This window comes from Gadus macrocephalus, chromosome 23, assembly GCF_031168955.1.
Source record: "Gadus macrocephalus chromosome 23, ASM3116895v1".
Classification (NCBI taxonomy): Eukaryota; Metazoa; Chordata; class Actinopteri; order Gadiformes; family Gadidae; genus Gadus; species Gadus macrocephalus.
The window spans coordinates 712,569-737,286 of NC_082404.1; the positions used below are offsets into that span (position 1 = coordinate 712,569).

General features: G+C 41.1%; 1 protein-coding gene across 3 annotated transcripts in view; it reads left to right on the top strand.

The window, feature by feature from the left end:
• The window catches only part of LOC132452075 (dihydropyridine-sensitive L-type skeletal muscle calcium channel subunit alpha-1-like), a 137,876-nt gene that overhangs the window by 78,041 nt on the left and 35,117 nt on the right, over positions 1-24,718 (top strand). Inside the window, exons 18-35 of one of the 3 annotated variants that reach the window (XR_009524229.1) lie at positions 6,112-6,241; positions 7,664-7,723; positions 9,018-9,124; positions 9,236-9,323; positions 9,415-9,522; positions 9,645-9,697; positions 9,806-9,952; positions 10,445-10,646; positions 18,482-18,640; positions 19,185-19,295; positions 19,388-19,471; positions 20,189-20,236; positions 20,425-20,451; positions 20,557-20,682; positions 20,784-20,849; positions 20,948-21,039; positions 21,441-21,634; positions 21,766-21,893. Coding sequence is in view for 2 of the 3 variants with exons in the window: in XM_060044441.1 (XP_059900424.1) it covers positions 6,112-6,241; positions 7,664-7,723; positions 9,018-9,124; positions 9,236-9,323; positions 9,415-9,522; positions 9,645-9,697; positions 9,806-9,952; positions 10,445-10,646; positions 18,482-18,640; positions 19,185-19,295; positions 19,388-19,471; positions 20,189-20,236; positions 20,425-20,451; positions 20,557-20,682; positions 20,784-20,849; positions 20,948-21,039; positions 21,475-21,634; positions 21,766-21,893 (1,896 nt within the window). In the remaining variant the exon portion in view is untranslated. The remainder of the gene's footprint in view (positions 1-6,111; positions 6,242-7,663; positions 7,724-9,017; positions 9,125-9,235; positions 9,324-9,414; positions 9,523-9,644; positions 9,698-9,805; positions 9,953-10,444; positions 10,647-18,481; positions 18,641-19,184; positions 19,296-19,387; positions 19,472-20,188; positions 20,237-20,424; positions 20,452-20,556; positions 20,683-20,783; positions 20,850-20,947; positions 21,040-21,440; positions 21,635-21,765; positions 21,894-24,718) is intronic. The other 2 variants (XM_060044441.1, XM_060044442.1) reach the window with 2 other exon arrangements.

Genomic DNA, 24,718 nt, shown 5'->3' on the forward strand with positions numbered 1-24,718 from the left:
TTAAGCCAATATGCCATAGCTCTAAGGTTGCTTGCCCAATAGTATAATTGGAAATGTGGTAAAGCCATACCACCCATTGATTTTGGCCTCTGCAAAAATTCCCTACGGATACGGGGTGGCTTCTTATCCAAATAAAGTCAGATATAATCTTATTTAGGTGCGAAAAGAAAGACTTGTTGATAAAGATTGGTATAGTTTGGAAAAGGTAGAGGAATTTGGGCAACGTGTTCATTTTAATTAGATTAATTCTTCCTGCTAAAGAGAGAGGAAGCATGGACCATTTATTGAAGGCAATTTTAGAGCTCTCAAGAAGGGGAACAAAATTAAGCTTAAAAAGGTCAGAGAAGCCACGTGTAACAACCACCCCCAGGTAGGTGAAGATGTCAGATGTCACCTTAAAAGGACAGGAATTAAAGGATATGGACTTAGCGGCAGAGTTGACAGGAAAAATCTCACTTTTCAAAACATTATGCCCATCTTATGCCCAGAAATGTTGCTGAAGAGGTCTAATAACTTCATAATATAGGGCAAGGTGTTCTGTGGATCAGTTATATATAATAAAAGATCATCAGCATATAATGACGTTTTATGTTCCTTACCCCCTCTTACAATACCACGAATCTCAGGAGAGGAGCGTATTGCCATTGCAAGGGGCTCAATAGCTATAGCAAATAAAAGTGGGGAAATTGGGCATCCTTGCCTTGTCCCGCGTTGTAATGGAAAAGATTGGGAATTGGTGTTATTAGTGCGCACTGATGAAGTTGGAGAGTTATATAGCAATTTTACCCAAGAAATGAATTTTGGACCAAAACCAAATTTGTCTAGACACCAAAATAGGTAACCCCATTCCACTCTATCGAAATGCCTTTTCAGCGTCTAAACTGAGATAACTGCCTCAGGCAAGTGTTGACCGTCTGCGGAATGTATGAATAAATATTAAAAAAAGAGAGGCGTTTTTTAATAAAACCAGTTTGGTCAGGTGAAATAATCGAAGGGAGAATGATCTCTAGACGGTGAGCCAAGGCCTTATCCAACAATTTATAATCCACATTCAGGAGCGAAATAGGGCGAAATGACCCACAATTGAGGGGAACCTTATTCTTTTTCAGTAAAACCGAAATAGAGGCCTGACAAAGGGTTGGTGGAAGGTGGCCTTCGACAAAGGACTCCTCAAAAACTGATAGCAAGATTGGCAATAATTTATCTCCAAATTTTTTCAAAAATTCTAACGTAAATCCGTCAGGGCCTGGAGCTTTTGCATTCTGCATACTGTAAAGGGCCGTCCTAATTTCCTCCTTAGACATAGGTTTTTCCAATTGCTCCTTTAATAATACATTAACTTGAGGTGGATTTAAGTTCTGAAAAAAGAGTTCAAGTTTAGAAGGGTCATGTATCACCTCAGAAGTATAAAGAGATGAATAAAACCTCTTAAATTCATCATTCATTTCCTGCTCATCATTAGAAATTTGACCATCATGCTTTCGGATGTTTGTAATGAGAGTAGAGGTCATAGACTGTCTAACCTGTTGAGCCAGGAATTTGCCAGCCTTATCAGAATGTTCATATAACCTCGATCGAGACTGGAGGAGGAGCTGTTCTGTATGGAGGGTAGTTATTAGGTCAAATTCTGTCTGCAGAGTCAATCTGTCCTTTAAAAAATCACGTGTGGGAGCAATTGAGTTCTTATAATCCAATTGTTTAATTTGGTCGGAAAGGTCTTTAAGACGCAGTTTTCTCGACCTGGCTTCCCAGGAGGTGTAAGAGATAATCGCCCCTCTTAAAACAGCCTTTAGGGATTCCCAGAGGGTGGATTTACTAACATCTGACGTATCATTTATGGACAGGAAAATATCAATTTGCGTATTAATATACTTAACAAATGATTCATCCCCAAGCAAAACATTACTAAAACGCCAAGGACGCCGAGCAGATTTCTTTGGAAAAGATAAAACCACGGGCCCATGGTCAGAGATGACAATGCCCTCATATCTGCAGTCCTTAACCGAGGGCATTAGCTGGTTATCAATTAAAAAGTAATCAATGCGGGAGTAGGAGTTATGTGCTGGGGAAAATGAATGAATGAATGAAATGAATAATGCTTAGAATTGGGATACAAGGAGCGCCAGGGTTCAGACATATTATACATTTGTAGAAAAGCATTAATCGTCCTAGCTGATTTTGATATATTGTAGTTGGTGTTCGAGGAGAGATCCAGTATTGGGTCTAATACGCAGTTGAAATCACCCCCTAAAATAAGCCTGTGTGTATTTAAACAAGGTAATGAGGACAAGAATTTTTTCATAAACTGCACGTCATCCCAATTTGGGGCATAAACACCGGCCAAGATTAAAAGTACATTATACAGGGTACCTGTGACCACAACAGATCTTCCCAGATGGTCTGCAGTAACCTTCTGCAAGATGAAAGGAGTATTCTTGTTAATAAGAATAGCAGCACCCCTAGATTTCACCTCATCCTAGATTTCCCACCCATCCTTTGCACAGTCTGTTATGGTCAGAGGACCTGAGATGAGTTTCTTGGAGAAAAGCAACGTTAACATCCATACTTCTTAAAGGCCCACTATGCAACTTCGGGAATTTCTTCGCTGTTTTCTTGGTTTTGGCACACACATTTCTCTACACAGCGCCCCCTACAGCTTTGTAGTAGATATTTTACAACACTATCGTAACAACTCGTTGACGACCCTTCCACATGCACTTCTACGCGAGCCATGTCCATTTGTTTTCAAAGAAGCCGGCGAATGCGTGGAGCCATGTCCGAAGTAAATGTTCATGAAGTGTAGGCAAGGTTATACATTTTTAAAATGGTGTATTTGTATTGCAATAAACATAAAGCCATCCTTTTTTATAGTTGACGGGGAGAATTTATATCCTAGATTATAATTGTTTTATCTTAGGTTGAACAGAACAATCAGTGTGAGAGTGTTGGCCAACATAAATCTAAATAAACAAGAACCTGGATTCGGGGATTCAGTCTGTATCAGGGGGACGAGACAGACGAACAGCAAAACACCAATGGAAACAAAGGTGTTTATATGGTTGCAACCAAGCAAGCTAGAAACATACAGGGCTCACAACAAAACGGTCGAGAAAACAATTTTTACAGGGCTCACAACAAAATGGTTTAATCAAACACATGTGTACAGAGACTATCAACATCAAGAATACCACGAGGACAAAGTTCACCCAAGGGTACTTTCAATTTCAAAAGCAACACGGCCAAGTCGGAGTCTGATTTGCAGTCTTTTTCTTTCAGTTCACGCTATTCCTGAAAAGCTTGCCCAACGTTTACTCGTGTCTGGCCTCTCTGTCGGTCAGTCTCACCTTTCTCTTCTTCTGTTCTTCCGACATTGGGTTTCTCTGTCTCTTTTTAGTCGGCTGATCTATGATGAATGTAACAATCCCTTAGTTACTTGTGTTTATATCGAGCCGGTTCCGTGTTTGGGGGTCTGTGCCGTAAAGCAATTCGTTACTTCGCGAGACCCGAGACTCCCGCGAGAGTGGGCGGCGCCCAAGATGCGCAAGGGGGAGTTGAAACAACGAACAATCGAACAAAAATGTATAATGGAACCATCGCAATGACTCCTAGCCTGTTATATTAAGGTAAATCAAGCCAAAAAAGTTGCATAGTTCCCCTTTCACTCGTGTCTGATCTCTTTTCTGGTCCATTCTTCTTTTGTTCCACCGACAGTCGCCTCTTGGGTTCCTTATCAGTCGATTGATCCATGATGAATGCAACAATTGCCTCGCAACTGGCTGTTTATATCTAGCCGGTGCCATGTTTGGGTGTGTGTCTGTGCCGTAAAGCATTTTCGAAACTACAATCTGACTACATTTTCGAGGATACTTCCGCTGCGTCATATCCGGAATGTCCCGGTCCGAGCAGATCAAGTTGCATATGCGCTTTTTCACTGTAGAGGCGACATGGGAAAATGACACACCCACCAATCGACCCAGAAATGGATGCAGAACCATCAGCATAACTCTCAACCTGCATACTTAATGTAATTTTGGCTAAAAAAGTTGCATAGTGGGCCTTTAAATGGGACAATACCCTGTTACGCTTATTAATAGGATTTAGGCCTTTGGTGTTCCAACTAATGCAATTTACTGTAATATTGTCAGCCATTATTTCTTTGCCGCAAACAATCAACCATGCTCATCAGAGCATTGCCGATTGTTATGTTATTAGTAGGGTACTGAAGGATGTTACAGCATTTTGAAAATGACACTGCTACACACACATTCAAGCTAAAAGAGTAAAGAAGTGTACAAACATAAAACACAGTTCCCCCCACCCACACCCTCCCAGCCCAAAAAACTAATTACCCCTCCCCAAACGAGAGGTAAAAAACCCTGGGAACACTTGGTCATTTTCCGTTTTGCTGCCATAGGCAGTTAACAACCATAGAAACACTGCTCCTTTCACATACGTTTTTGTAGTCACAACTTATAAAATAAAATATAATACCCACCACTGACAATGTTCAAATGCAATAAAAGAGAGAAGCGGCCATATCAGGGAAAAACTAAAATAAAAACATTAGCAGGATAAGTAAGCGAATAAACCGGTAAATTTTTCTGGCCCTTCTGAAACGTGGGTCTAGTTCTTTATCTGCAACATGTTCAAATTGAGTAAGGAAAACAATAACATGCTGATACCTTACTTTGGTGAAGATGTGCGCCAACCAAACTGGTAGGTAGATGCCGACTGTCCTCTACTGGTGATAACAAATAATAGTCTCTCCATTCACGGTCCATAATAAAGTCTCCTTTCTTCCTTCCATCTCCATAAGAAAATAAATAAACCGGGAGGGAAAAACTAAAAGTATGAACATTAGGTAGGTTATAGTCCAGTATGAGGGATCAGCACACAGCGCAGGGAACCGCAGCGTCTATCTTTGTTTGTTTAGGTCTCCAAAGAGTGACGAGTGCGTTTGGCAAGGAAGGTTTCCACATCCGCGGGTGCCTTAAAGGAATGTGAAACTCCGTTGTGGACAAGACGTAGCTCCGCTGGATGGTAGAGACCGTATGTGATGCCCGCCTCTCTGAGTTTGGCCTTGACTGGGGTAAACGCGGCTCGGCGCTCATGTCTGGGAATATATGCACCCTTGCCCCTCTGAATTTGAGCTCACCCTTGTTCCTGGATACTTGGAGAATCTTTTCCTTATCCGAGTAGTAGTGCAGCCGAACTATCATGGGTCTGGGACGGTCGCTGGGTTTGGGTTTAGGAGCCGGGGATCTGTGAGCGCGGTCCAGCACCAAAGGATCAGTTATCTCGTCGCCCAGAACGCAGGCAAAAAACGAAGTCATGAATGCAGTGGGCTTTCCATTTTCAACACCCTCGGGTATTCCCGAGGGTCTGAGTGCAGGGCTAGCTAAACTTTGAATTGCGGCTTTGGGTGCTTTTTTCTGACTTTTAGTCGCCATTTTGCTTACAAATAGTTTTCCAGTATGAAAAATTGCCTCGTTGTGCAGCCGAAATAATAAAATGTTGTGGCTAATCAATGTATATCAATATAAAATACGGAGCGCGTTGGACTTGTGACTACTCCATTTTAGGTCCAAACCGGAAGCCCCCCTGCTTCATCTTCTAATAACTCATCAGGTGGTTCAGGTTGTTCGGCTTCAGCCAACCTTCAACCCCTTAAGCACCTTCTGGATTCAGCAGACTTTTGGATTTTTTTTTCTCACAATGTACAATGTATTTTTTATTTTGCTAGCCAATAGAAAAGTACACTGGATGAAGGGGGATTTACAGTTTCCATGCCGTTCCTGAAGCGTGCGGACAGCCAACGGCTATGGTTTTAGCTTTATCATTAGGAATTTGGAGAGTCAACCTTGACTTGAGTGATCAATATTGAAAACTAGTTTTTTAAGTGAATAGCAGTAGAAAAGTTACGTATTGAATAGGTTTGATATTATGCATGGATATTGTTTAGTATTGATTGTTATTCTAAATATGTATGAAAACATTAAGCTAACATTTAGTTAAAATGTTTCATTAGCATTTGAAACATATTGCCTATGAACAGCCATGGAGGTCAGTTTTTCTGATTCCCTTGACCGATCAAAAGTGTTTTCCTCCCAGGTTTCGTAAACTGTGCCATCGCATCATCAATGCCACCACTTTCACCAACATCATCCTGCTCTTCATTCTCCTGTCCTCCATCTCACTGGCGGCTGAGGACCCAATTGATCCCATGTCCTTCAGAAACCAGGTAAATCTCTCTCTCTCTCTCCCTCACTCACTCTCACTCTCTCTCTTTCTCTCACTCTCTCTCTTTCTCTCTCTCTGTGGTCTCACAGTTAAAACATATACGATTTAAAATATTCTGGTGTGGGCCAAGCTTAACTAGCTTGTAGCTTAAAAGACAATCAGTCAATGCTGATCGTTAGTGATTAAGATAAGGTAATCGATAAAAAAATCACATCCTATAACTGATAGATACTTCAAATAATAAATGTTGGCCTGCCAGTACCTCTCTCTTTGTTCACAAAGATCTTACTATTGACCCTCCAAAGCCCCTCCCACTCACCCTAAACCCCTCCCATTCACCATAAACCCCTCCCACTCACCCCAAACCCCACCCAGCCAACCAGCTGAGTAACACTAGTTTGCAGCAAGTTAGTGGATAGAACACTGTTGTTGACTATATTTATACCCGTCAAATTGTGCCGTCAGTGAGATACGAGGTCAGCCAACACAGAGTAGCTTATAGTAGCTTGTTTGCTGTGGATGAGCAGTTCAGGCACCCTTTTTGATTCATACCGACTATAGATTAGTTAGTTAGTATCAGTTCTATACTGATCCAGCATTTTTCATAACACCTTAAGGTGCTGTATGTAATGTTTAGTTGGGTTCTTTAATAAACACACCGTAAGTAGCTTGAAGAGAAGGCCTTTATATTCATGACGCTTACATGAGGTAACATTAACTCGCCTTGTCGCATTCTTAACCCGGAACTGACACGAACATGCAGTGCGCCAGTCCAACTGCACATGCCCTGCGCGACGGTCTAATAACTGATGTTTTTCTTTGAGTTTAGCAAAAGAGTGAGACATGCTGCAGCTCCTCACTGAGCGTATTCCAACCACTGGTGAAAAAAGACAGCTTCAAGTCAGCAGTCACGTCTTTAAGAACCCAGCCTTAAAGGTCCCATGGCATGCTCCTTTATGGATTCTTATCTATAGGTGTTAGTTGGCCCTTAATACAGTATTTGAAGACGTTCAAGAAATTCAGCCTTGGTGCAGAATTTTAGAGGCGGGTCAAGGTGGAGGGTGGGGGTGTGGCCCTGAGCAGCTTGTGAGCACGGTACCAACGCATCGAAAGCGGGCAGCGGGCAGCGCCGAGGTGATGTTGCCTCGCGGCGGTGGTGCCTCTCGGCAGCGGAGCTCCGGCGGGAGACAATCAAGGGACAATTCCCTTTCTCCTCCATGTCGCAGTTCATGTACTTCAGGAAGTAAAAGCCAAAGTTCCTTTCCCCCAATTCCTTCTCAACCATGCTGAGATAACTCCCACTACGAGTCTCGCTGTGGAAATACCAGAGACATATAACTGAAACTGAGTTTATTCCCAAGTTAAAAGACGCAAATGTTGTCTTAAGAACAGAGGTATATTTGTATGTTTCTGTCCATTTTAGGTGTTGGCCTATGCAGATATCGTCTTCACTTCAGTATTCACTGCAGAGATTGTGCTCAAGGTAAATGTACAGTTTTAATGTACAGCGTGATGTACCCTTTTAAACCTATTCATCCAATCTTTAATCAAAGCAATATTTCACATATTTTGACTCTTTGGCTCTCTATCCACCACTTAGGCATTATAAACCTATGTTTATTTTAAAGATATCAAAGGACAAGATTTACTTCCCAATCCTGTAAGCCACATTACCATTATGTTGAAATGACCAATGGAGCTGCTGTAACATGATGTTATACATGGGGGCTTTAATATTATTTTTAACATAAGACCAACTCCCCTCCGCTCCTAGCTCTCCATCTCACTGTACCAGAACAGTCACAGATAAACAACTCTAGGGCAAACAAAGAAATCCTTTGTCTTATTCACCCCTCCCGCTTTTTCACTGCCGCTTTAGAAGCAATGGTATAATATCTTACGTCCAACTGACACGGAACAACAAGCAACATGTTTTCCTCACACATTTTCTGCTGGCAATCATCCGCCATTTTGAGAGGGCTTGAGCGTAGTCCTTAGGCTACACTGTAAATTCCTTTACTGACTATTGAATCTAAAAAGATTGCCCAAAGAGTATTATACCAGGAGATGACTGGAAGAGACGTAATAACATTGATGTTGCTTACGTTGCTTAAACAAGGTATGTACCTGCTGCCTCAAGCACTGATTTGTAAATGCATATTCATGTTGTTACATAAGGCTGCGAGCTAAATGGCAGACTACCTTCTCTTTGGCTGGCTACTTTATGCATCATGCTTATTTCTGCTACAGTCCGAGATCTGCAACAGTAAAAAGTCGATAAAGAACAGCCTAGCCACTGGAGCTCAGTACATTATTGGTGAGATCTATCAGACATATTCAGAACACCTTGGAGAAAACAGTGCCTACAAACCTTTGTGCATCCCTAGTAAATACTGTGCGCCATAATACATTATTTCTGTTTTAACAAGCAGACTTTTTGGATCTGAAACAAAGGAAATCCATTGAATCCCTGTTTTAGTTAATGATGAAATAATTAGAACCATTCATTTAAAAGCCTTCAGCTAGTAAATAACTTATCATTAATAAAACATGGTTAATACGTGCTATGTTAAAGGTATGCTATGCTATGTTGTGTGAGAGATGCTTTGCACAAAGATTCCACAAAGTAAAATAATCTAAAGTTCAACTGCAAAAGGGGAGTTAGGGCCATGCGATCTCGGTTAGTCCTTTACCAAATGTATTTGATGGAAGGGGATATTAAGCGATGGCGATGTACAGAATGGGGTAGGTTTTAAGTGCCAATGTTTCTCTTTTAGATGACCACATATGGAGCCATTCTACATCAAGGCTCCTTCTGCAGAAACTCTTTTAACATCCTAGACTTACTCGTCGTCAGTGTCTCCCTTCTGTCAATGGGCATGGAGTAAGTTTGGCCGACAGATTGTTGACACCGCAAAGTTGTCTTGTTGTCACAATTTGACAAGTGACTCAGGCTACATATTTAAGTAATGATTTTTGTGCTTGCCCTACATAGATCCAGTGCCATTTCTGTGGTTAAAATCCTCAGAGTGTTGAGGGTACTGAGACCTCTGAGGGCCATAAACAGAGCCAAGGGACTCAAGGTAAGTGTACATTCACATTGTTTGCGTTTGTTCACCTTGTTCTAATAGCAGATCATGGATCTTATCTGTTCTCACCACCCTTCCTCCACAGCATGTGGTGCAGTGTGTCTTTGTGGCCATTAAGACCATCGGAAACATTGTCCTTGTTACCATGCTGCTTGACTTCATGTTCGCCTGCATTGGAGTGCAGCTCTTCAAGGTGAGCTTCTTTATCCAGCTAAGGATTGGGTCAGCCCTAGCTCAACTGTTTAATGACTGTTTAATAGGTCTGTAATTAACAGATTTTGTATTCCTGTTCAAAATGGTGAATGGCCATTGTAGGGAAAGTTCTATTCATGCACAGATCCTGATCAGTTAACTGAGTTAACATGCAAGTAGGTGCACACAGAAACTGGACCCGCTTTGTCGAGGGCTAATATTATCTTATATACCATTAAATCATATTTTATTAAAAGGACACAACTTGGGGCTCTACTTCACAGAGGCTGGTACGTTAGATACGAAGAGGGAGCCCTACATGAGATGGAGATCCGAAAGAGGAACTGGGTCAACTCAGAGCTCAACTTTGACAACATCCTGAATGGGATGCTGGCTTTATTCACTATCTCCACCTTTGAGGGGTGGCCAAAGTCAGTACCATTCTTTGTTTAATGTACAGTACACGTTACAGTATATTGTAGTGTGTGTGTAACAATATTTTCTGGTTCTAATTGAAATATAAAGTAAACCACGCCCTACTCATTGAATATACCAGATGGAGATGTGGCATTATGAAATAAATGTGGCATTTTTAAATAAAAGTCCCCTGAAATATATAGATTGGGCGTATTTCAATATCTTTTTTAAATACTAGAATTGTGTCCTTCAGTTTGTGTCAACTCCTCACCTCATTAATGCCCTTTTAATTATCACTAAACACGCCTGTTTATATTCTGGCTGTCTGGATGGAATGAAACTATTGACCACTCTGCATTTTCTATTAGAAATTTGATAAAGTGTTGCCATTGTTCAGAAGAATACATAATAAGACAATCATTATATTACTGTAAAGAGGGCAAATAGAGCAGGACAGGTCTTTGAATTAGATATGATATTTCTCATGTGTTTTATTGTTTCTCCAGGATTCTGTACAAGGCCATTGATTCTAACCTGGAGGACACCGGCCCAGTGTACAATAACCGCGTGGCCATCTCCATCTTCTTCATCATCTATATCATCCTGATCGCTTTCTTCATGATGAACATCTTTGTGGGCTTCGTCATCGTCACTTTCCAGGAGCAGGGGGAACAGGAGTACAAGAACTGTGAGCTGGACAAGAACCAGGTGGGCTGTGTGTGTGTGTGTGTGTGTGTGTGTGTGTGTGTGTGTGTGTGTGTGTGTGTGTGTGTGTGTGTGTGTGTGTGTGTGTGTGTGTGTGTGTGTGTGTGTGTGTGTTTCTTCTGGACCCTTCCATGATGATCCCTTTGTGGTAGGCCTTACTCTGGTCTGACCAAGAACCAGCTGATCTTGAATCCGTTTAGCCTCAAATAGTCTGGCAGGTTAAGTCCATATTTTAGGACAATCGTTCACATTACGATACAAGCACCAAATTCTGCATGAATAATGCCTTGACCCTACTTATTGAGAAAAGCCTGCATCTCAAATTGACCGGAGAAAGTGTTGTTTTTGTCAGACAGATATAAAGGAAGAGGTGAAGTCTCATCCAACTCATTATTCATGTAGTCCTGAGAGAAATGGTTATTCAATGATTGCCACAAACAACAAATTGCCAATCAGGTTTGACATATCCCAGTTGGACGATGGAGGGGGCATTGAGGAAACACTAAGGCAAGGCAAGGCAAGGCAACTTTATTTATATAGCACTTTTCATACACAAGGCAGACTCAAAGTGCTTCACACATAAACATTGTCATATAATAAAATAAAATAATAGATAAGTAAAAGAAAACATATGCAAGAAATGAGTAAAATAGAAAGTGCAATGTATTTAAGAGAAAATTAAATTGAAAGTTAAAAAGGCTTTTTAGTAAGTAAAATTGAAAGTGCAATGTATTTAAGATCAGATCAACAGTCTCTCTGGAACCCAAGTCGGGACTACAACCCGCCCTAAAGGAATTTGGTCCTTTCTCTGGAACTCCAATCCAGATTCTAGGACTCTAACCCAGACAGAACTTGGACACAAACTCAGGACTCTAACCCTTATACAAACAAACTCAGGACTCTAACCCTTATACAAACAAACTCAGGACTCTAACCCTTATACAAATACAAACTCAGGACTCTAACCCTTAACAATATTCTAGGACTCTAACCCAGCTTCTAGGACTCTAGCCCAGACCAAAGGCCTTATTCAACTTATTCTAGGACTCTAACCCAGCTTCTAGGACTCTAGCCCAGACCAAAGGCCTTATTCAACAAATTCTAGGACTCTAACCCAGCTTCTAGGACTCTAGCCCAGACCAAAAGGACAAACAAACTCAGGACTCTAACCCTTATACAACCTTTCTCTCTGGTATCAGATCATGTATTTTTCTGGTAAAAATAGAAAATAAAGGGAAAGTTAAAAAGGCATTTTAGTAAAATAAAGGTAAAGTAAGATTTAGCAGAAAGCTAAAGCAAACATAAAAGTCTTCAATCTTGTTTTAAAGGTGCTCAGAGTTGGGGCAAGTCTTAAATCCTCAGGGAGTTTATTCCAGCTATTTGTTGCATAGTAACTAAATCCTGCTTTCCCATGTTTCGTGTTTACTCTGGGGATAATTAACAGATTGGTCTCAGAAGATCTTAGTGTTCTAGAAGGCTTATGTAGTGGAAGCATATCAGTTAAATATTTTGGGCCTAAACCATGTAGGGATTTATAGGTTAGCAACATGATTTTAAAATCAATTCTCTGACCTACAGGAAGCCAATGTAACTAAGAAGGAACTGTGCAAAATATATCCAAAGCTGTTGTCTGATGTTCAATAATAGCAAGCTTGAGCGTGCAAGAAAAGGGCAGCTTCCATCCAGATTGACCCTGGTGAGGGGAACTCAAAAATGCGCAGGACTGTGCTTCAAGTGCGGAAGTGTTTCTTGTGTGAGATGATGGAACCCATGTCCAAACAACGACAGGCAATGGCCATGCAACTGAATGACAGGCTCAACGAATGTGCCCGTAACCTTAATGATGGTAAACTCCTGGCTATATTGAGTAGTGGAGATGTTGTGGCCAAGGAGTTGAAGTACCATTGCTCCTGTTTAGCAGCCCTACACAATAGAGAGAGGGCATATCAGTTAGCAAAGAACAAAGACACAAATAGTGTGAATCTAGGAAAGGAAGCACTCCCACTTGTGTTCTCAGAGCTACTTACTTATGTAACTGAGACCAGAAACAACAGTGACGAGCCTGTTGTATTTCGACTCACTGAAATGGTTCACCTGTACAAGCAGAGGCTTCAACAATTCGTGACAACTGTGCTAACAGTTGTAAACTCAGATGTAAACTCAACTAGACTGAAAGACAACCTTTTGGCATAAATCCCTGGGCTTGAAGCATACAAGAAAGGAAGACATTTTCTTCTGGCTTTAAAAAAAGACCTTGGCCCGGTCTTGTCTGAAACATTAAACTACTCTGATGCTCTTGTTCTTGCCACAGCTGCCAGAATATTACGCAGGCAAAAAACCTTGTAGAGATGCTTAATGACCATTAAGCATCAGCATCACGTATGACCGAGGACTTGACATTTTAGCACAGTTGGGAGATGCAGTTGTGAATTGATACCTTGAACAAGGGTTGGTTTGTCTCCCCGTTCTGAGATAAGGCCTCTTTTCCACAGCTGCAATGGATAACATTGACCATAACCCATCATCAACAACTGCAACTACTTCATTCCATGGTACAAGTATCTCTATCTTTCAACATCCATCATCAGGAAATCAAGGTGAAGTTCGGTAGCCCATTCAAATTAGGAACAACAAGGTTAGGAAAGATCCAGAACTGCTTTTTGCACAAAGAAGAATCCCTGTCCTCCCAAGGGCAATGCAACACACAATTCTTTGCCAAGTATCATGTTGACAAACAAATGTGAATGGCTTGAGCGAGTTAGCCTCAGACAGACAATAGATGATGAGGTCAACATCACCTGGTCTGGCTATCATGCAGAGAAAAAGAGAGGTTTACAGTTTGAAGTAAGCATTACATCACTTTTGCCGCATCTTCGGGATGAAGCTCATTCAGTTGCCACAGTTAAACATTCCATGGACAGAGTCAGAGATGCTATTGCATACCTGAATCCAAGATCAGGTCCCTGTCATAACAGCAGACCAGCCAATCTATGCACTTGCCAAACAGGTGCAATGGCATTGGCCTGACCTTTATGGCGAGCAGAAATTTGTCATTATATTTGGTGGGCTCCGTCCACATAGAGATGAATGCGTTGAGATCTCTTGGGACCTTGCTCAAAGGCAGTGGTTGGACAGGGGCTATTGTGGAGGCTGGTGTGGCTTCTTTAGGTATAGCAGAGTCATATATATATTTCATACTTTAGTTTAGTACTTATGAATGCTACTTTAGAGATGAAAATGAAGAGGCCCATACTTCTTTAAGTTGGGAAGACTGGTGTGAGAAAAAAGAAAAACTTATTTAGCCCTCCTTCCCTTGCTGAAGTAGCCAAACAAACATTTGTTTTCCCTCACAAAAAAGGCGTTCTTTTTTAAATTGCCATCTATCTTCACAATGTAACACATTTTTAAACTTTTTATTGCAGAATTGGAATGATCAGACCGTTTTACCTATGTTTTGATACCAAGATCATCAAAATGTGATTATCAAATCTCAATCCAAGTCAAATACCAGAGCCGTGTTCCAATACCCGTACTTCCATGAGTATACTTAAAGGAAGTATACTATCCGTACTAGCTAATTTTTCAGATGTGAGTGCTGTTTCAAATCGAGTACTCCGTGGTGCACTAACCGGGAAATTATGATCACGACTGCCGCCGTGGCTCCTCTCCCGCAATAAACATCCCACTTTGAACGGTGAACTCTTTACGCCTAGCAGCTATAAAAAGCTATAAAAACTATAAAAACTACAAAATGATTCTATTGGTGCAGGCTATGTGGAAAATGCGCCGACTTTGGCTCAGCCTGGCTCCGCCTCTTCCGCTACGTAGCTAAGATGGCTGCCGTTGAGTACGGAAAGTGTCCTTCGATCCACACTTCACGATTAGCCCGTTTTGAGTACGACATCCAGGTCCTTGAAGTATACTTCTTTTCGCCGGATCTGAATTGGAACGTACTACGTACTCAAAATTTGGCTAGTAAGTAAGGATAGTAAGGGTATTGGAACACAGCACAAGTCTAATGGCGTTCAATGGTGGCCATCTTGGAAAATGGCGGCCATATTGGATTATTCATTTTTTCCTGGCTAACAAGCTTTTTGGAATTAGTGGGTTCCAAAGAATATTTCTGCCAAGTTGGATGCTTGTAACATAGAGTGAACGATTTGTTGACTGCCGGACTAAAAGGCCTGGGGCCGTATTCACAAAGCATTTTATCTTACCGCTAGGAGTGCTCCTAACTCGCGCCAAAATATTTTACGTAGGAGCTTTTTCTTAAAACGTATTCACAAAGCCGCTGAGACCTACTCTTACTAAGGATGAATCACTAAGAGTGAACTAAGAGTGACGCGCCGTTGCTATGGATCACGTAGATTCTCGTGCACGAGTTTAGAAGCGGTCAGTGCGGTGATTGGTTGTTCAGACGAGCCCACTAAATCACAGAAAATCAAGGAAGTAGCCTAGCTAGAAATGAAGTAGTTATAGTGCAGTTAGCAGAATACACGCATGATGACAAGTTTGTGCAGACCTGGATAATGAGGTTGTAGCCTGCACGTTCAAGAGAGAGAGAGAGAGAGAGAAAGCAAACAATAAAAATACGTAAAATTGAAAGAAAATAAATGTTATGAACTACACAAATGTGTGTTGACTGATTTGTGCCAAGGTGTTTACCTAAAATGTGTATTCACAAAGTGATCCCTAAATGCCAGTCCACTCGGTTCCACACGGCCAAATTCATTGTCATGTTGATCGCCGTCATCATCATCATTGTAATTATCGTCCTCTTCATCGTCATCATCATCATCATCGTCTGGCTGTGGAATGTTCCTCCGCTTGCAGAGGTTGTGTAGAATGGCACATACAGTGATGACTGTGCTTGCCCTCTCTGGGGTGAGGCGTATTTCGCCGTGCAGGACATGAAACCGACGTTTAATCTGCCCAATTCCTCTCTCCACAACATTTCGTGTATGTTTGTGTGCTCTAACATATATGGAGGAAAACAGTAAACAATAATAATTATGGTTTCAACAAATAAAAGGCGTCAAAGAGCCATTACGATGTGTTTTACGCATAGGACTAAGCGTAATCTGCGTAATCACTTACATGTTATACTTTAACTGTGCTCCTGGTTGTGGATTGAGGTAGGGAGTCAAGAGACACGTCTTGCAGGGATAGCCACTGTCACCCAGCAAGTGACACCCAACTGGTACATGGTGCCTCACAAAAAGCTGCCTCAGACCGCTCTCCATTAAAATGCGTGAATCATAGGTAGCTCCAGGCCACTTTGCACCAACATCCAGTAGGCTATGTTAAAATTTGCATCAAAAACAACCTGCGTGTTGATGGAATGCACTTTCTTCCTATTGACGAAAACTTCCTCATCTTTTGATGGCGCAATTATTTTTATGTGCGTCCCGTCAATAGCACCAACCACACCGGGCATACCTGCAATTGCCATGAAGTTGGCTTTGATCCTGTGTAATTGTTGAATGTCCAAAGGAAACTGGATAAACTGTTGGATGATATGCGGTCTAGTGACCCCGTTGATAGTTTGGTTTATGGCACGGGCCGGCTGACTGATGGTTGCGATATTCCTAAATCGTCGGCATTCCAAAGTTGCATTTTCCCTGTTGCTAAATAACATAGTGTTGCCAAACATTTTATTTCGGGACTAATCTGATTATTCCTGTTGGTCGGGGATGTTATTGCATCCCACACTAACTCCACAACAAGTTTAATACCCTCACGATTTAGCCTATATCTCTTCATTAACTCACAGTCTTCCATTGTCTCCAAAACATTTAGTCTCGCGGCCATTTTACGATTCTTTGTGAATAGGTCTTACTGAGTTAGGAGTCCTCTTGAGCAGGGGTCCCCAACCTTTTCAGCCCCAGGGACCGGTTTGAATCTACAAAAAAATTCACGGACCGGCGGGGTGGGCCCCGTGACAACGGGGCCCACAGTGACAACCTTAGCGTGTTTGACAGTGACAACCTTAGCGTGTTTGAAATGTCCAATCGATTGCGCAATTTTGTTTTAGTTGCAGTCATTGCCGAAAACCTGGCCTCGCATAGGTACGTGGTGGGAAAGGAAGCAACGTTTTCAGTGCTTTTACGGATATCTCGGGATACTCTGCTTTGGTTTTGATCCAAAAACCCGCCAGGGAGGTTTGCTCAAACACACTTTTAAGACCACCAACATCATTAGCTATTTCGATCATTCGATCTTCCTCCTGCACTGACAAGTGATTCGGGACATTGACAAATGGGTTGCGGATCCACTCATTCGTTCGCGTGGATCTTTGGAGGATGGGAAGTAACGTTCAAATTAATTTGAAAGCGCAACAAGGTGATCGTGCACCAGCTGCGAGAGAATGGGCCCTGCCTCAGTCTCTCCCCAAATCCCCACTAATGTTTGGAACATATCGAATACTCCCCTGTCCACTCGTCGTCCCAACAAATCAAGCTTGGCTTTAAATGCATTAACTTTATCTGCCAGTTTAAAGACAGTTGTCATTCTCCCCTGGAGTGTCAGGTTGAGCTGAGCTCATAGTGTGACACTACTGTTGAACTGAACAAGTGAAGTGAGCTTAGGCTGCGCGCGCAGCCGCTGAACCCAATACGTGTTGAGGACGGGACAGACAGACAGTTATGCCTGAGAAAAGAAGTTAAGACCTTGCCAAAAATGCAAACATGTTATATGCAATCTAACAACTGCATATATACTTATGGCATGTAAAAGAGTGACAGTATTGCGAAGTAAATTGAGTTTATTAAGTGTGCATGCATTTTGCATGAATTTAAAAGAATAAAAAAAAAATAATAATAATTAATTCATGTCGTAGCCTACTAACCTACGGCCCGGTTAGGAATGTCCCGCGGCCCGATACCGGTCCGCGGCCCGGTGGTTTGGGACCGCTGCTCTTGAGGACTTTTAAGCTCTCCTAGACTAAGGTGCTACTTTTAGGCCTAAAATACTTTGTGAATTGGTCTTAGTGAAAAAAGTTAGGAGTCCTAAATTTAAGAGTGACACGCCGATTATTTTTAGGAGTTGCTCTTAAATTCGCCAGTTAGGACCTACTTTTAGACCTAAAATCCTTTGTGAATACGGCCCCTGGGTTCATAACAAAGATGTAGTATTCTGTTTTCCTGCACGGCAAATACAATTTTAAAATCCCTTTTGACTTCTTTGTACTGGAGCTTAAGGATGGCTGTGCTTTATGGACAATATTGTCTTTGAGACTGATGTTAACGTAATTTAGATCCTTTATATTAGATAAACTAGTTGTCAAGGGTGAACAAAAGGTTAAGAATCCAAACGTATCATTGTCAGGATATTTCTAGATCCTATTCTACGCCCATAAGAGTCTGTGATGTAATATCAGTTGCATATCAAACTTTTTCTGGGGACAGTTAATGTGTTTTTGTCACATGATATAAGTCTACTACTGTCTGCCATCCGAATGGCCACTCAGGGCGGTAAAGACTTCTCTTCTACTACTCTATCCGTACACCCTAGCCCATATTCAAGTTCAAATAATGTTATTTATTTATGGCCCTACTTTTAAACATTGTTGCTGGCACACAACATCGGGCTGGTATTCCATACCTGTTGTTGTTGTCGGATGAAGTTTCTTATTGCGAAGTCAATCTGAGTTGGCTCACATTCTGAAGTTGGGTGTAGTGTTCATTGGGGCAGTGTGCAAACACTTTGAAGTACAATAATCACATGATAAAAGTATCTGGCTGGAATGCAATAAAAGTTACAATGCATTGTTGGCCTGAGACATCTAAACTGCCTGAACGAAACACATGATGGTGAACACCTGGCTCTCCTTCCTCCAGCGCCAGTGTGTGCAGTATGCGCTGAAGGCGCGCCCGCTGCGCTGCTACATTCCCAAGAACCCTTACCAGTACCAGGTCTGGTACATCGTCACCTCCTGCTACTTTGAGTACCTCATGTTCCTCCTGATTATGCTCAACACCATGTGCCTGGGAACACAGGTAGGCCATCTTTTGTTCTATCACTCTGTATTTTACGTCTTCTAATGTGAATTATTGAGTAATTTCTGCCAGATTCTGAAACCAAAAATGTTTTATTAAAGTCTACCTTAACTGCAGTATCACAAAAGGAGTAGCTTGAGGAGGATTTAGCCTAAGGTAATTTGATAAGAAAACTGAGCTAATATGATCCTGAATAAGCTATGGTGAGGCAAAAGTAAAATATATAATATATATATATGCACCGGTATATATCTATTTGATTTGGAGGGGGTGGATAACGACCGACGCTTGTGATACGTTGTATATGAAATGCACCACACACCGTGGCGTTATACTGATGAGCTTAACCCTGACTCGGACATGGTCATCTAAATAAACTGCTCAGACTCTTTACAAAATGTTACTTTTTTGAAATGTGTTTATGGACATTTTTGTATCATCATGATTAGCTTCATTTTAAATCACTCATTACTTTTGAGCCCTTTGTTTGATGCATTGCTGATGAACGGAACCAATCATTCTATTTATTTTCCTTGAATCCCAGCATTGTAACCAGTCGGAACATGTGACCCATCTGTCCGACATGCTGAATGTGATTTTCACTGTTCTCTTTACCGTGGAAATGATCCTTAAACTAATGGCCTTCAAAGCCAAGGTCAGTCACACAATCATAGACTAAATTAAAACATCAACAGCAGAAAAACTTTTTAGTAGTACATTCTTTCTTCCTCCCGCATATTCTAACAGGGTTATTTTGGAGACCCTTGGAACGTTTTTGACTTTGTGATCGTGATTGGCAGCGTGGTGGACGTGACCCTCAGTGAGGTTGATGTGAGGATCATTTCATTATTTCAATCAATGCATGAAGTTCGGTGGTAAAGGTTATGAGCAACACTGGTGTCATGTAAGGCTTTGTAGGATTGTAGGCTATATATAATATTGGTCCAAGAAGTACATTATATATCGACAACAAATAACAGTGCGTTTAATATAATAAGATAAGATATTGATAGCTCTGATGTGGGCGATCGAGAGGTATGACCAAAGGTTTGTGGTATTCTAAGACACAATAAGACATGGAGCTCAGGCGGATTATCAGTAATACCAACAAGGTCTAAACTGTCTGTTCCTGAAGTTTGCTCAATTCCAAGGACTCCAAATGTAATCTCAGTGTTCTGAGGTTATTCCCCAGGCAGTATTCTGTTGCCCTAGAACTATTCGGTGGCCCTAGTATATTATGTAAAATCAGCCTCTCTCACTGTATCCCAGGGCTGAGCGGGCCATATAAGCTGTGAATGTGGAGCATGCCCAGGCGTTTTGAAGACGGAATGGTTATCTAAGGTCATCTAAAGTATTTGATTTAGTGTCGTAGGCTAAACTTGGCTGGCTGATCACTAGTCTGTGTTGGGGGGGTCATATATGTCTACCCTCTCTTTTGTGTACACAGAAATCAAGATGTTTTAGAGGCAGTGATATACACCTCCACCTCCAGCCATCCCCACATCCTTGTGCCGATAACCGTACTTCTGTTTGTTTTCCTCTCCCCAGGCCGCGCTAGCTTCTTCGGGAGGGCTTTACTGCCTCCATGGCTGTATGGTAATGGGGTAGCATACTTATAATGCTACCAAGTTTTAATGTTTAACAAGCTACTGAAGATACCATATTTTATCCATTATGTAATGCCGATTTTTGAAGGATTATAGGTCACAACAATGTAACATACATAATACATATTCTCAATGTGCTATCAAAATGTATTATTGTAAAATGTATATATTTTGTAGGAAGTGGATCCAATGCAGGCAATTGCAGTAAGTTTTGTTTTATCATGACAATCTTTCCATTGAATACAGAGAGAAAAGTTGTTTTTGGACTCTGTATTCATTGATATGATTGGGGTTTTTCCTTCTGTCAAGTCCAAGGAGAACATGAGTGTGTCCATCACTTTCTTCAGACTGTTCCGCGTCATGCGTCTCGTTAAGTTGCTCAATCGCTCTGAGGGCATACGGAACCTGCTGTGGACATTCATCAAGTCTTTCCAGGTAGGAAACCCACTTGGAATCGCTTAACGTGCTTTGTAGCTTATTTTTTAATATATATTATTATTGTTGCTAACTATGCGTTTTCACTGGCTGTGTTTCAGGCATTGCCCTACGTAGCCTTGCTCATTCTGATGCTGTTCTTCATCTACGCTGTGGTTGGAATGCAGGTATATGTACATTGGAGAGACACACCCAAACATGTACACAAAGACAGAAGAAAGCTCTAATTCCATCTGATTATACTGTTTTATCTCAATTTGAATAGATATTTGGGAAAATTGCCTTGGTAGATGGCACATATATCAACAGGAATAACAACTTCCAGACATTCCCACAAGCTGTGCTACTACTGTTTAGGTAGGTGGACTATTATTGTTTGTTATTAAACGTCCTATATTTATTTATTAAGATAATCCTGCAAAAAGTGGCTCAGCCACAAAGTGCTAACCGCTGCAATGGATCTCTTTAATGTGGCTACGCATGAAGCTACAACTCAGGGTAGGAAACAAACCCAGTCCAGGTTTCACCCTGTATTGGGTTCCATGAATTAAGGTAAGCAGGTTGAATGGGACCAGGATCCAAGTGCGGAGATCAGGACAAGATGTTTGTTGCACACTATTGTCATATAGCACAGTTATCATTAAAAAGCCTCAGTTTGTTCTTATTACTAAAACAAAACTTTATTCCCATGTTATCTTATTTCAAGCCATCTATTCAACAAAGTATACAAATAATAAATCTCACATTGTGTCTTTCAGCATCACAACATCCATGACCCCTGTCTCTTTGCAGGTGTGCCACTGGGGAGGCCTGGCACGAGGTCATGTTGGCCTGCATGTATGGGAAGAGGTGCGACCCCAAGTCAGACTACCTACCGGGGGAGGAGAACACCTGCGGAGCCAACTTTGCCATCATATATTTCATGAGTTTCTACATGCTATGTGCTTTCCTGGTAAATAAATTCAAACAAGCACAGAACACACATAACATTCATATGTTGATAGTGCAGAGATACATCTGTGTTTCATGAAGGCATGTATAGAACTGAATGCAGCTTATATTTGTTTAATTTCCTCTGTAAAGATCATCAACCTATTTGTGGCTGTTATTATGGACAACTTTGATTACTTGACACGTGATTGGTCGATTCTTGGACCCCAACACCTGGATGAGTTCAAGAAGATCTGGGCAGAATACGACCCTGAGGCCACGTAAGTGTGTTGGAAAGAGCTTCAATGTGTGACAAATGTAGAAGGTCTTCTGTGTGCTTCCTGTGGTGCAGCGCAGTGAGCCATCTGAGTTGGAATGTGACAAAGCCGACTTTGCGACTTATCTTCTGTAGCAACTTGTGTTAAATATTGCTTCAGTGGTGGAGGAATCACTAGGCCATTTTACACTGCCAAGCCGGTTCGGTCGCGGCTTGGCACGTCCGGCAATTTCACTGCCTTGCCTGTGTAAAACCAAGGGGGTAAAATCCACCGCCAATCAGAGTATTGTTGAAAATATAGCAAGTGAGATAAGGGTAGGTCGTAAGATCCCGAGGATCATACAAGGCAAGGCAAGGCAAGGCAACTTTATTTATATAGCACTTTTCATACACAAGGCAGACTCAAAGTGCTTCACATATAAACATTGTCATACAATAAAATAAAATAATAGATAAGTAAAAGAAAAACATATGCAAAGAAATGGGTAAAATAGTATGGAAGCCCATTCCCGCCACAGGAAAAAAAACAAACACCACAAACTATCTCATAATTATGAGATTAAAAGTCATAATAACGAGATTTAAAGTCATAATTACGAGATTTAAAGTCATAATTATGAGATATAAAGTCATAATTATGAGATTAAAAGTCATAATTACGAGATTTAAAGTCATAATTATGAGATTAAAAGTCATAATAACAAGATAAAAAAGTCAGAATAATGAGATTTAAAGTCATAATTACGAGATACAAAGTCATGACTGTAGGCTGCATCTAGGTGGTTTACTTATTAAGAGATCAGTGTCGTAACGTCATGGAGTTGGATCACCACATTGAGCAATATTTCCAAAGACGATATACAAATGATGAAATTCTGGCAGTATTGGCTGAGGTGCATGGGGTAGTGCTGAGCAAGCGGACACTTGAAAGGATTCTGAGAGAGAAAAGATTGTGGCGCAGGAAGGGCAAGACAGATGTGGCCGAGGTGGCAGCTTTCATTGAAGTGCAACTCCAAACGTCTGGGGGCAGTGTCATGGCTACCGTTGGATGTATCAAAAATGTTGGATAAATGGCATTATTACCGACAGGGAAACAGTACTTGTTCTCTTGCGGCTGTTGGACAATGAGGGAGTTGACCTGAGATCAAGAAATAGACTACGGCGGAGAGTATATCACAGCCGGGGTCCCAATTACGTCTGGCACAATTACGGCTATGACAAACTTAAACCGTATGGGATCTGTATAAGTGGATGCATAGATGGTTTTTCTAGGAGACTCATCTGGCTGGAGGCATACAAAACTAATAATGATCCGAACGTGATTGCTGGTTATTTCATGGATGCTGTACTAATAGCTCAAGGTTGCCCTGAACGATTACGGGTAGATTTAGGGACAGAAAATGTTCGTTTGGCCGAAATGCAAAGATTCATGCACTTTTCAGAGGGTCAACTTGAAATCAAACATGTCACATTTGGTACAAGCACTGGCAACCAGCGCATTGAAAGATGGTGGCTGACATTACGCAGTCAGTGCGCCCAGTTTTGGATGGACTTTTTCGATAAATTGAAATGGGATGGATACTTCGCTGACACCTTCCTGGACAAGTCATTGGTCCAGTTCTGTTTTCTTTCCACAATTCAGGTAAGTTTCACTATTCACTGCTTTATTTTTGTCTGTGGCTTATTCTTATTTGTATTATTTTATTTTTATTGTTACACTATACTATTGATTTGGTTTTACCAAAAAAGTTAAATACAAGAACCACACATTGCTTTCTGTCTGTAGGAAAGTTTTTTCATGCAATTCATTGCATTTCATTTGTATTCACTTTGAGCCTTGTCTTATCAGGAAGAACTGGAGGAGGTCGCATTTACCTGGAATGAGCACAGGATGCGTCGAGTGCACAACTCACGAAGTCCTCATGGCCGTCCATCCATCATCCATGCAGTGCCTCAACTCTACGGGGCCACGGACCTGTATTGCCCAAGTCTGGAGAAGATCGAGGCCTGCTTGGGGGAGTGTGTTTACAAAGACTTCCCATGTGATGAAGATGTGTTTCACATTTGTGTGGGGCTTATGTCTGAGCATGGCCTTGAATTAACTAACGACGTGTACAAGACAGTAGATCTGTATGTAAGACTTAGACAGCTAATTAACAATGAATTGCTACAGCCTTAAAAGCAGGGGTAGTTGTTTGTGCTAGATGAGCTGCAGTAGGCCTAATTCAGCATTAGGCCTACTGCAGCTCATTTAGCAAAACTTAACTTGTACCTATTTGTAACTAGAGTAGGCTTTAACTGGTTCTGCAACAATACAAGCCTAACAATATACTGTGTGTCTTAACCCCTTTTCTCCAATCGTTGTAGTGTCTTTAACATTAAATTGACATTTCTACTGCAAAAATAAATATATTTGATATAAACATTATACTTAATATATTATACTTAATCATGCGTCAGACTCATAATATTGATTATTGGGATATAACTAAACAGTTAGCCACAATTTAATGAACAGTTTTATTATCTTCCCATGAAACAGCTTTAAAAAACAACATAAGTATTGCTGGGGATATATATAAACTGCTGATGGCAGCTGAAACGGCTAAACGATGTATGGGTGATAACTTTAATACATTACATTAATACAATAGTTCATTATATAATTAAATATTTACACATTAAACATAATCCAGCATCTCAAAGTCTCTACATTAAATCACATTACATTATATAATTTCCTATTTACATATAATCCAGCATCTCAAAATCATTAAATTAAATAATCTCGACATGAAGAGGCTGTTGATGGCATCTGAATCTGCTAAA